The sequence below is a fragment of the Periplaneta americana genome, chromosome 10 (genome assembly GCF_040183065.1).
Source record: "Periplaneta americana isolate PAMFEO1 chromosome 10, P.americana_PAMFEO1_priV1, whole genome shotgun sequence".
NCBI classification, from domain to species: domain Eukaryota; kingdom Metazoa; phylum Arthropoda; class Insecta; order Blattodea; family Blattidae; genus Periplaneta; species Periplaneta americana.
The window spans coordinates 166,737,955-166,751,760 of NC_091126.1; the positions used below are offsets into that span (position 1 = coordinate 166,737,955).

At 36.8% G+C, this 13,806-nt stretch overlaps 1 protein-coding gene across 6 annotated transcripts in view; it reads left to right on the top strand.

The window, feature by feature from the left end:
- Positions 1-13,806, top strand: part of LOC138708138 (adenosylhomocysteinase-like 1) — a 176,640-nt gene that overhangs the window by 91,105 nt on the left and 71,729 nt on the right. For all 6 annotated transcript variants that reach the window (XM_069838359.1, XM_069838360.1, XM_069838361.1 and 3 more), the window contains one exon: positions 12,171-12,258. In XM_069838359.1, coding sequence (XP_069694460.1) covers positions 12,171-12,258 — 88 coding nt within the window. The remainder of the gene's footprint in view (positions 1-12,170; positions 12,259-13,806) is intronic.

A 13,806-nucleotide genomic window follows, 5' to 3' on the forward strand; every position in this document is an offset into this window, starting at 1 on the left:
AGCGCAACAGATCGTGAAAGGTCGCAGTGCTGGGTCGTAGTGTCCTCCAGAAAATTCCATTCCATAATTAGAGCGATTTGTGCAAGGTCACGTAAGACAATATAATACTTTAGTTCTGTAGTTTGCGATATGTGCGTAGTTTTTGGAGACGAGTATTCACGGCTCGGGCTTGTTTACTCTAGCAACTATTGCTTCACCTGAGACACGAGATATCAGCTGACCTTGCACCATGAGTAACTCGCTCTGAAGTACAGGTTAACAAAATCCATTTGCCAATATCGGTGGCGCCCGCTTTAACAGATTGCTTAGCCTTATAGGCTTTGACGGCAACAACTTTTATCAATTTTTCTATGCTGCCATCTAAGCTATTGCGTAAGAAGTCACGTTACAACTCATTTGAATTGCATGGAGCAACTGTATTTTCATTTAGCGGTTCTCAGTCGACGGTGTTGATCAGTAGTTGCTCTCTTCCACATGTTACCGATTTTAACATGGGGATGGTCAATCTGTTATATATGTGATCAGTGTTGATACTAAGGAATATGCTAATAGGGCTAAATATCAGCTTTGAGCAGTATGGGATGATGATAAATGCAAACAAACCGAATAATATAGTTATGATCCACACCTGTGGAGTAACGGTTAGCGCTTCTGGTCGCGAAACCAGGCGGCCCGGATTCGAATCCCAGTCGAGATAAGTTACCTGGTTGAGGTTTCCTCCAGGGTTTTCCCTCAACCCATACGAGCAAATGCTGGGTGACTTTCGGTGCTGAACCCTGCACTCATTTCACCGGCATTATCACCTCCATTTCATTCAGACTCTAAATAACTTGAGATGTTGATACAGAGCCGTAAAATAATAATAATAATAATAATAATAATAATAATAATAATAATAATAATGATTTATTTAACCTGGCAGAGTTAAGGCCATACTGGCTTCTCTAATACTCAACCAGGAGTAGAACTGCGTTACAAAAAACACTACAAATTTACAAAGTACACTACAAGTTTACACACAAAACTGAATAAGATAATAATAATAATAATAATAATAATAATAATAATAATAATAATAATAATAATAAAATGTAAACAACAAGTAAATAGAAATCGGACATAATATATAACATGTACAGAAAGAAAGGAAAAAGCATAATAAAATGTGAACAGCAGGTCAAAATAAATGAGACATACAAAGTATAAAAAAATAACAGTAGTAGTAGTAGTAGTAGTAATAATAATAATAATAATAATAATAATAATAATAATAGTAGTAGTAATAAAATAGCGCAGTACAGAGCATACAATGAATACAATATTTTTAAATACACACAGTAAGGAAAATTATGATTATATATAGCTCAACTTATCACATTATAGATATACCATCATCGGAAAATATGAAAACAAAAATATAAGTTAAATATCACTAGAACATAAAAAAATTGTGAATACGTGGAAACATGCAATACAACACTTGTCATAATAGTAAGTTAGTTTGGCAACTCATCATAAGATAATTTTCTAACTTGGATTTGAAAGATTTCAATGTTCGGCAGCCCTTGACTTCAGGCGGCAGAGAGTTCCAGTGACGAGAGGTAGCAACAGTGAAAGATGAGGAATACAGAGATGATGTGTGAAGTGGAATTTCTAGCGTGTTATCGCGTTGTGATCGAGTATTAATATTATGATAGCGAGAGAGAGTATGAAAACGAGCGAATAAATAATAGCGGGATGAAAATAACCAAATTAAAAAAGGTAAATGAGCGAATTCGAAATGGGGCAGTAGAACAAGTGGACACCTTCAAATACTTGGGGTACTCTAAGCAGTATAGTAGAGGAGACAAGACCTGTCCTGTGGCCTTATCATGTACCGTGGCTATTATCACTAATGAGTATGGGGGGGGGGGAAGATAGGCTTTAGTCTGAATGAAATTCTGTGTCGGTAAGTTCGTATAATATTAACCGTCACGAAACAATCTCTCTTTCTGATAGCTTATTATTTCCCCTGTCGCATAGCTCACATGCCATGTCTCGCCTCACTCATCTCTAACATGAGCTGCTGCCACGAAGTCAAAAGGAGAATAGCAATGGCAGAGGGAGCTCTCAATAGACAAAGGAGCATATTGTGCGGACCTCTGGAAAAATAACTAAGGAAGAGACTAGAGAAGTGCTTTGTGTGGAGTGTGGCTTTGTATATGGGACAGAAAACTAGCCATTAAGACGAAGTAAAGAGAAACGATTAGAAACATTTGAAATGTGGATATGGAGAAGAATGGAGCGTGTGAAATGGAGAGAAATGTAACAAATGAATCTGTGCTAGAAAGAATGGGCGAAGAAACAATAATGCTGAAACTAATCAGAAAGAGAAAAAGGAATTCGCTGGGTCATTGGCCGAGACGAAATTCCCTACTGAAGGAGGCACTAGAAGGATTGGTAAGCGGGAGAAAAATTCGGAGAAAAAAATAATTATCAAATGAAAAAAAAAACATTGATATGGAATGTATGCGGAGATTAAGAGGAAGGCGGAAAAGAGGGAAGATTAGAGTATGCTGGGTTTGCAGTGAAGGACCTGTCCTTGGACAGAAATCTATCACTGAATCAATGTATTGCTGTATTTTATTCTTTATTTAGGGAAAATACTCGTTTTTTATTCACAGGTTCATAGTACCATTTTTTATACAGAGAAAATGTTCGTCTTTAACGCAACAAAGGCTTAAGGATCGCCTGGGTTTGTTTACTTTAACCCACGCACGGTTATATAAACAAAGTCTCATACTCTGCCACTTCCTTCAGATAACATCAATAGCAGGAACTATTGTCCCGTCGCTCTAATTTCCGACAGCCAATCGCGTTGCAGGTCGGCTACATTTAAACATGTGCGTCTTGTGATTCGCTGAGGAAGACGTTATTCAGTTCTTAAGGCTCGATAAATACTTAATATGATCGCCCGCCATTTTGGCTCTTTCGTTGGCGTTCGCAGAAAGCACACGAATATGTTACTTGCCGCTCAATTATTTGCTGAATTACAATGCGTTTGATTTATTATCATAGGAGCTACGATATGATAATGTTTAACAGTGGTGGCAAATAGATTCCTCGTATGGTAGCTCGGCAACGAAAGAACAAAAATGGCGAACGATACTACCTACCTAGACTTTATAGAGCCTTCACTTCCTAAGACGTAAGCAAAGAGGAGGAGTCACGCCGGGATTAACAGCGTCGCGACTATAGTAGGTTATTTCCTGGGATGATTTATGGAGCACGTAAAGTGCGTTCGTGTTTTTAGTAGCTGTCTTCTGCGCCCTTCATCAGGAAGAAGTCACGTATTTGTGACATTTCAAAATAAACAGTAGTTTTAGCAACCTCTGAAAGATCAACAGTGCAAAATAAATATTACTTTAAATCTGGAATGCGTCATGAATTAATGCTATTTTTTTTACGAAACTCCACTTCGATTAGTGCCATTTGTGTACACCAATTTTATTTGTCACTTTAGATTTTTCTTCATAATACATTTATTACTTGCGATACGAAGTTAAGGTATTCCATCGAATGAATTAATGAAGGAAGGAAGGGGAATGGGAGGAGATAACTAGAAGATACGTGATCAGGGGTCTTTGCAAGCGAATTTGGGACTGAGAGAAAGTGCATGTGTGAACTCCAAGGCTGTTGACTACTTGTCTCATTCAGGTCTTTGCAGCTCTGTTTGAAGAACAATAGAGAATTTTGAAGAGTAACCGAAAATGAACGTAACCTAATAACTGCCACATGAGGGGAAGGAACAGCGGCAGGGCAGAATCGCCGAAGTTAAAAGTCTGGGTAAAGCGAGTGAGAAGAGATGTGCGCCGCAATCCTCACTAGAAAAGAGATCCGGGCCCTTGCACTGTGCGAGCGACGTGTAAGTTCTCCCTCTGAAGTACTCCCGGCGACACGCAGAAGCCAGGCTTTAATTTTGAAAATGCTGAAATAGGCCTATATGTGTATGTGTAGTTATAGTACTTTGTATGAAACGTCTAGGATTTGATTTTCAAGGCAGGTTAGGCCAACTCTGAATTCTTCCATTCTTTTCGTTTGTTTTTGTTGTTCTAAAATAAAACATTTCTTGCCAAGTTACATTCTCTTCACTAATTCATAATTAATCCTCGTCACTAGTTGAATATCCACCTCTATCGAAAGTGTGGTTATACAAAGTAAAGGCCCATTCACAATGAAAATTGAACATAACCGTAACATAAACACAGAAGTTTGCGGCCAGGTTACCAAATGGAAATCATTCACAATGATTCACATAAACACTGACATTAACATTACCGTAAGACGTTAACATGAAAGTTTGCAAACTCCAAACTTTCATGCTTATGCTTACGTGATTTGCGTGGAGCGCTGAAGTAGACCAGCGTATTCCGAATCTCACCGGTCCGGTGGCATCAATGACGTCACGTTGCAGCGAAATAAGGAACAAAACTGCTGGAAGGATCGATGGCTGTCATGGCGACTGTACAAGTTGTTGTCTGTGCTACGCTAGCAAAATTTTGCGAAATTTTCGTACTTCCATCTCGTTCAAAGAAAAGATAGCATAAACAATTTATTTCTTGAACCGGTAGTAATAACGGGTCCGTTGACATGTTCGCTCATAAGCCATTAACATATTGTTTTTACGTTGTGCTCATTACAAACAATACAGCAGAACTAAAGCAGAACACACCGCCATGACACAACAGTGCACGATGTTATTCGTCTGCTAATTCCCTCCCTATACAAGAACCAATCAGATTCACTGATGGCTGCTGATGGAGACTGCCACCACCTCTACAGGTTGATGGCACTGGTGCGACACCGGTGGAGCATCAATGACGTCATCGGTGGAATTCAGAACACCGTGATGCCATCGGATTGCTCACCGGTGAGATTCGGAATACGCTCGACGACAGAATATGAGGAAATGACGTCGTTGTTATGTTTCCATGATTACCAAGTATATTTGCTGTTTATGTTCCCATTGTGAATGATGGTTTGACTTCTTGATCTTACCGTAACGTTTACATTCTTAAGTTAACGCTTACATTATGTTTAATTTTCATTTTGAATGAGCCATGAAACTTCCCAGATGGCTATATTAATAAGGGAATAACCAATATTTCTTTAATTTCTGTGGTACTTTGTCTATGGAGGCCTATTTGTCTTTGTGTGGGAATGTAATTTTTTAAGGGGAGATGTCAATGAAAATTGTAAACAATTCGATTTATTATTATTTTAATTTTAACCTTTGATGTTGAAAGAATAGTTTGTCAGAATTTTATTTCGAAATTCCTTCAGGAACTACCTCAAAATAATTAATTATTAAATGCATTGGTGCCACGCCACACTTCTTTATAATCCAGAAATACACGTTTCATTTTCCGAAAATGCTAAAAAAAGTTCAATTTTTTAATTTATTTTTGTTTTTGTATTCTCTGACATTTATAAAGATTAGTTAATTACGACCCTCGCGACTGCCAAGGTTATATCAGCATCGCCAGTGTGCTGAAAGTTTGTCCTGCAGGATTTCTTTTACATGCCAGTAAATCTACTGACATGAGTCAGTCGCATTTAAGCACACTTAAATGCCATCGACCAGGGCCGGGATCGAACCCGCAACTTCGAGCACGCTGTACCGACTGCGCCACCCAGGCCGACTATCTGGTATATTTTTCAGTTCGCACATCATTTATTGTTCAGAGAAAAATAAGTTTTGGAAAATGATTTTAAAAAATCATTTGAGCTAACCAAGGCTTATGGGAGGAAATTAAACGCAGAATAAATATTGCGTGTTATTATTCGGTTGAGAAGCTTTTGTCATCTAGTCTGCTGTCAAAAAATCTGAAAGTCAGAATTTATAAAACAGTTATATTACCGGTTGTTCTGTATGCCTGTGAAACTGGGACTCTCACTTTGAGAGAGGAACAGAGATTGAGGGTTTTTGAGAATAAGGTTCTTAGGAAAATATTTGGGGCTAAGAGGGATGAAGTTACAAGAGAATGGAGAAAGTTACACAATGCAGAGCTGCACGCATTGCATCCTTCACCTGACATAATTAGGAACATTAAATCCAGACGTTTGAGATGGGCAGGGCATGTAGCACATATGGGCGAATCCAGAAATGCATATAAAGTGTTAGTTGGGAGGCCAGAGGGGAAAAGACCTTTGGGGAGGCCGAGACGTAGATGGGAGGATAATATTAAAATGGATTTGAGGGAGGTGGGGTATGATGGTAGAGACTGGATTAATCTTACTCAGGATAGGGACCAATGGCGGGCTTATGTGAGAGCGGCAATGAACCTCCGGGTTCCTTAAAAGCCAGTAAGTAAGTATGAGCTAACCAAGTGCCATAGAAAAAATGCTAACAGACGATTACTTGACTATAATATTACGAAGTAAGAGTGCACAAAATTTAATTTAGCTACTTCATTTTTTTAATGGTACATTAGTAAAATGAAAATTACTAAAATCCTTTAGGCCACTGATGCCCAGTTGATCTTCAGTTTTCATGAAAATTGTCATATATGCTTCATATGTTACGTGCATGATATCCATATTTCATAACGCTATCGCACAAACTGAGGGAGTTACGAAGTTTTTAGTGATGTATTGCACTTTTATTGAGATCTCTCCATAATCCTTAATGTGCTCAGGTTTTTTTTACGCGTACACTACGAAATATTACAATTTTATTAGTTCTCACTTATGCAGTTGAGCCAGCATTATGAAATGAAGGAAGCTCTGAAAGTAGATTGGGATGTAAGCTTATGATACGCACGAGGCCTTTCAGTGCTTGCTTGAAGTGTACTGCTTCCATACAACTTACACTGGACTGATTAAAACTTCCTTAGCTGATGAGGCTTATTCTTCTCAAGAAAGGGAAGCGAAGGCGGAAATTCGTAATGAAGGGTGCTTTGATGATAGCTTTGAAATAGAGTCGCGCTTTTGTGAAAGACGATCTGTTTACGTAACACAGTGGGTGAGAGCAGGGTTGCTCTGTTTGAAATTATATACTGTTTGTTTCCTCTTTCACAGAATTTGCATCTTGTTCTTGATTCTACACGTATCTCTATCTTTCAATCCAGATCTAAATATTACCTTTCATTAGGGCTGGGCAAAATACTGACATCCAAGTATTTCAAATACAAATACAAAATACTTTTAAAAAATTAACAAAAATACATTTGCATTTCAAATACTCAAAATACATTTGTATTTCAAATACTCGATACAATATATAAAGAAGTAAGAATATTACTGAAAATCTAAAATATTATATTAACATTAAAAGTATTTTTATCTCCAAGTTTTATATAAACACTGTAACTGAAAATTCTTCCTTTTCCAGTCAGCAAAGAAATTATGCTACGTCTGAATAATTACTGCTCCCTTTAAAAAAAAAAACAGTTTCTCAAAACGTTCATCAAATAAGGATCCCCTTGCTGATAAATGAATAAATCCTGCAAAACTGAACAGTCTTTCTACAGGCGCAGAGGAACACAAACTTGTATTATACTTTATAAAAGCTTGTTTCACTGTTGGGTAATTCTCTAGAGTGCACAGGGTTGTCCCTTTGCCATTGAAGAATTGTATGAGCTCATACTCCGTAGTAGACAAGTTCTTTTTTCTTTTCAAAGTCTGTTGTACTTGAGTTGAAAACATAAAAATTGTTTTCATCATCTTCATCGTTTGAACTGACCAAGGTGTAGCAGAGAACTGCTCAGCTGATTTCACACACATATTCTGTGTTCTCTTCTTATCATTTGGTGATGCAGTGTCAGGTAGCCACCTCATCTTAAATGATGGGTGGAAGCAAGCTGCCAAATTAGCTCAATTAGCTTCTGGGATCAGATCAAACATCGCTTTAAATCTTGATGAAAGCGAACTTATTAGCATTGGAGTTACTCGGAATAGATGGCGTAGATTACTAGATAACAAAATATGTAATCTGTTTTTTGAGGGAAATTAATGTGGACAAAAGTTGGCCGTAATAGCACGTCTTATCATTTTGCATAAAATCAAGGGCTATGGCAATGGGTTTCAGAACTGCACAATATTCTTCAAGGCACTGAAACTCGACCTCTTTGAAGGTTGGCAATCCCAGTTTTTCACATATACTGTTTATATCATGTTTGAATTGCAGTATTTGAGAGATTGAGTCATAAAGAGAATTCTATCGAGTTGGGCAAGGAAACTTTAATGAATATTTCAAGACATCTGATATAATTTCTGAGTTTCCTAGACGCATTCCATAATGCTGAACATTTAGCAAGTGTTGGGTGATGGATCCTTGATGCTGTTGGAGATTTCTTTATGGCATTAAGGTAATCAGTTGTGGCAAGAAAACTAAGTGTATGGCTAGCACATCTGAAATGGGTAGACAAATAAGACAAAAAAATTCATTCTTCAAATCCAAATCGAAAACTTGAAGGACAATAAGAAGAAGAAAGTATTTTGAGTATTTGAAATACAAAATACATCAATTTTATGTATTTAAATACAAAATACTTTCGAAAATCCTTACAAATTACAACATACAAATGTATTTCAAATACTGCCCAGCCCTGCCTTTCATGTGTACATTTTCCCAGATATTTTCACCCTCGCCAGTTCATGATCATTTCGTATAATAGAAGCTAAAACAAATGAAATGCGAAAACGTCATCAAATGAAAATCTGAGTAATTAAGAGTCATTTGTAGAGACTGGTAACTTCACTCTTCCGAGCGATAAGGCATAACTAGGGGGTGGATGTTGATGAAAAGTCGTCTTCTTATTTTTCATATTAGGCCGATGCCTATTAATATAGAAATCATTTCTATGTTAATATCAACGTAAAAATGTAATTTCTTATATTGCAAATACTAATAGGTCATTTTTATATTTTTTTCGGAATTTTTGGTCATTTTTAATACTTTGAAGAACTTTTAGATCATTTGAAATGCATTTTACTTTCTTCTTTACCAATGGCTCTATTAAATAATTTTCTAACCAAATAGGTCAGCAGTAATTACCTATTCAAGTGAATAACAGTGAAGTTTGATTTTTTTGTTTGGAACAGACTCTAAAGTCCATCCCTCATTCCACTGAAGACTTCACTTCACACAACGGAAGTAATATAAAATGCTTGACAGGAGCTTAGTTTAAGTGAGGGCTTTGACCACTACTGTTCTTTTTTCGGTACAAGGGTGTCTCTAGAATTTATGTTTGGAAGGGGGGAAACTGTCTTTTGGGACCACAAGGGCGTGCTTCTGGTTGATTTCCTCACTAGGGGAGTGACAGTTAATGTTTCCAGTTATTGCCATACACTAGAGTGTTTGCGGGAGGTAATTTGCAGAAAACACCCTGGTCTTATGTCTTCTCTAAGAGAAGCTGTCATGACGTAGCCTCAGAGACTTGACGCAAATTTCTTCTATGCTGACATCGATGCCTTGGCCTACCATTGGAACAAGTGTGTGGACAAGCATGGTGACTAGTCTGAAGACAAGTTGCAACATCTTAAATTACACCAATAAGGCAGTAGCCAGTTCCTTCCCCCATTGCATATGTCGCTTATTAGTGTCATATTTCACTAATCAGACTTGAAAAGTATACATTTTTCTTTGTTTGACACATCATCAGGTAAGATATACTGCCTGATAATAGATGTACATATCAGCCAGAACCTCAATCAGAGGTGTTTTGAATTGTATTATTATGGAAAGTATTAAAGAATAAAATAGAAAATAAACTTCTTGTGAATGCCACAGGCAAATTATATGAGAATGCAACCTCTAGGATAAAGATTGGGAAGAATGTTTCGGAGGAATTTCTAGTTACAAAAGGCTTACATCAAGGGTGTAGTTTATCCCCAACTTTATTTAAGATATATATACAACAAGCTTTACAAAATTGGAAGAAGTGTAAAGATATGGGAATACCTACTGAGAATTCTACAATTGAAGCGTCGGCTGGAACAACGTTATAAGTTACATTTGGTAAAATTTACAGGAGCTGCAAAAATGTTATGCGTACAACATTGTTCTTATGAGGGTAGCAAACTTTTGAGTGGACAAATTTCACGTACTGCACTGATGGACAATTGCAAGCCAAGGAGTATAGCAAAGTAACATGACATACAACATTATTACACGGAAACACGCCAAATGAAAATTTTGTAACTTACAACATTGTTCCAGCTGACGCTTCAATTTATACTGTGTTATTTGCAGATGACCAGCTAGTTACAGCACAGGACTATGAGGACATAGAATATATGACCAGAAAACTTATAGAAGAATATAATAAATGGGGTTTAAAAATAAATTTAGAGGAAACACTATATATGTCCTGTGGGGAGGAAATGAAAGATTTGGTTTTGGAAGATGGAATGGGATGTATCAAAGGATGTGAGGAGGGTGAATATTTGTGGGTAAAAATTAACTCAACATACAGCCAGGAAAGTGACATAAAATATAGAATTCAGAAAGGTAGATCGGCAATAGCTATGTTAAATGGAGTTTGGTGGGATAAGACAATAACAACTGAAACAAAACTCCAAATCTGTAAGTCTATAATAAGGAATACTATAACATATGGGGCGGAAACATGGCATTTAAACACCAATCTGAGATTGAAACTCCTCTCCACTGAAATGAATTGTTTTAGACGTTCCACTAGACATTCTAAATTGGAAAAAATTCGAAACACAACCATTAGACAATAAATGGGAGTTAATAGTACATTGTTAGATTTCGTTAGCTACAAGCAATTAGAATGGTATGGCCACGTACGTAGAATGCCAGAAACAAGATTGCCCAGACAGATTTTGGAATGGATTTCGCCAGGAAGAGGAAAGAGGGGAAGACCAAGGAAAACCTGGATGGACGATATAAGAAGTGGAATGAAGGAGAGAGGCTTGGAAGAATGGGATTGGGAGGCAAGAGAAAAATGGAGGAAGAAGATAAGAATTTAAACACTTTGGATACAGGAAGATGTAGTTTACATTGTATCCCTGTTAATAAATCAATTATTATTATTGTTATTATTATTATTATTATTATTATTATTATTATTATTATTGCTATGGAACTGAACGGGTTACACAAGCTGCATGTTTATGAGGATGACGTGAATATGTTAGGAGAAAATCCACACATGATTAGGGAAAACACGGAAATTTTACTTGAAGCAAGTAAGGAGATAGGTTTGGAAGTAAACTTGAAGCAAGTAAAGAGATAGGTTTGGAAGTAAACCCCAAAAAAAAAAGTATATGATTATGTCTCGGAACCAGAACAAAATATTTTGGTATTTTTGATAGATTCTTGTATTGTCTCATGTGAAAGTTTTTGTGAAATTTTCTTTCCATTAGAAGGGGACAGGAAAAAAACTTTACTTCGCGTATTATCACTGAACATTGTAATAGACTGAGGGGGGGGGGGATTAATATCGGTACATTTCATGTCATCTCTCTCTTAGAAATCCTTTGTAATATTATCCTCTTACGCATGTCATTATATAAAAATCCGTATATATATATATTTTTTTTTTTTTGTTAATTTTCTGTAAACTATCTTAAGTGTCTTAGTTGTTTGAAGAACTGTTATATTTTTTGTCAACATTTCTGTGAAAATAATAATACAATTAATATTTTAAGTAATTTCAAAGGCATATTGGTTCCGATAAGTTCAATGTTAATTGAAAAATGAGTTCTATTCAGTCAATACTTAACATAAACACAATAAAACATGTTATAATAACATTTACACAGATTTAAAAACAAACGTTTTCGCCAATTTTGATTGGCATCTTCAGGTCGTGTAGGTCGAATGGAACATGTTATAAAAAAAGTGAACACTTGGTATATGACATATTACAGTTGTAACTTTGGTTTTTAATGTCATATACCAAGTGTTCACTTTTTTTTTACAACATGTTCCATTCGACCTACATGACCTGAAGATGCCAATCAAAATTGGCGAAAACGTTTGTTTTTAAATCTGTGTAAATGTTATTATAACATGTTTTATTGTGTTTTATGTTAAGTATTGACTGAATAGAACTCATTTTTCAATTAATATTTTAAGGTTTAAAGGTTTTCATTGATTTCTAATATAATTAAGCTATTTTACGTAAATATTAATAAGAATGTCTTGATTTTTATTTTAGGACTCAAAGTCATCTGGGGCCTTGAAGAAGTCCAGTCGTTACCGAAGTCGTTCCCTCAGTGCGTCTTCAACTGATTCTTATAGCTCAGGTATTATACTGTACATTAACTTGTCGTTATGTACCGGTAGCTGTCACGAAACTGTCCATTTCTTAACTCACATCAGATGCCTGATAGTCACTTTATTGGTGTTTGTAGATATCTTCTTTCTTTTGGTTGATACAGTTTCAGTAATTATGGTACCTCAATGGCGGCTCCTGCATATTTCTTTCTTTTTTTTTTTTATTGGGTTATTTTACGACGCTGTATCAACATCTAGGTTATTTAGCGTCTGAATGATAGGAAGGTGATAATGCCGGTGAAATGAGTCCTGGGTCCAGCACCGAAAGTTACCCAGCATTTGCTCGTATTGGGTTGAGGGAAAACCCCGGAAAAAACCTCAACCAGGGAACTTGCCCCGACCGGGATTCGAACCCGGGCCACCTGGTTTCACGGCCAGACGCTCTGACCGTTACTCCACAGGTGTGGACTCATATTTCTTAAGAGGAGGAAAGAAGTTAACAGCACGAAATGACACCTTCTTGAATGAAACATGCTACAAATTAGCCTACATGCATACGTGTAAGACCAAGTAGTGTTGGGGTTGGCCTTCTCTTCTGTATAGCAATAATCTGTTCTTATAAACTGAATTTCCTAAATTGTCCAAAATATATTATGTTTTCACTTCCATTCATTGTTGAATAATTGCGCAAATTAACAATTACAAGGAAATTCACAACCTCGTAGCATTTTTCGAGCACACTACAGCATCACACGTGTTGGAAGAAACTAGCTACTAACTTGTAACCGGAACCGTTTTACGGAAATGGGAATGGGAAATAATCTGAGGAAAGCGAGAACACTGCACCCACCCACGTGGTCTGTGTTGCCACATGTATATTTTACAAGTTCAGTATCACATGCTTTTGAAGAATGTCAGTTCTTGTAAAGTCATACTATCATTATTGTTCAAAGCTGCCGGTGGCCAATTAATTTTTTATGTTAAAAATGATGTAGTTTGGAGTACCTACTTTCAATTTCAAACATATTTGTACAAAACTGACAACTTGGCTGTTGCCTTGTCTAGTAAACAATGAATAGAAGTGAATTTCAGGGACCAACTACATAGAACTACTTCCTCTTTGTTTTTCATAAACCTGACTTTAACTTTCAAATATCCACGAAAGTTGCAAACCATGAATAGTAGCCTATATAAAGTGCAATGAATAATATTTTTTACTTATAATTAAAAAAAAAGTTTACATGGTGTCTTTCATAGTGTTGCGTTAAAACTGTTTGTGTTGTGTCTCCTCCTAGATGTGTTACAGTCCGGTTGAATGCAACATCGTTAGGTGGCAGCAGTAGCGAGCTTGCTGCACGACCAGTCGGTTTCTATTTCCTGCCCGTGCGCTGATTCAGAGGAGGATCTCCTCCCTCTCTGTTCATTTACTTGCTTTAAAACTCTGCTTCTTTCTCTGGCCGCTAGTGCGCTGTTGTCTATGTGTGTTAACTGCAGTAGAGGAGGAATGGAGTGCCTTTCCTCCACACAGAAAATCTCGTATCTTTCTCACAGTTTTCTGCAGAGCGCGCGTCGTTTAA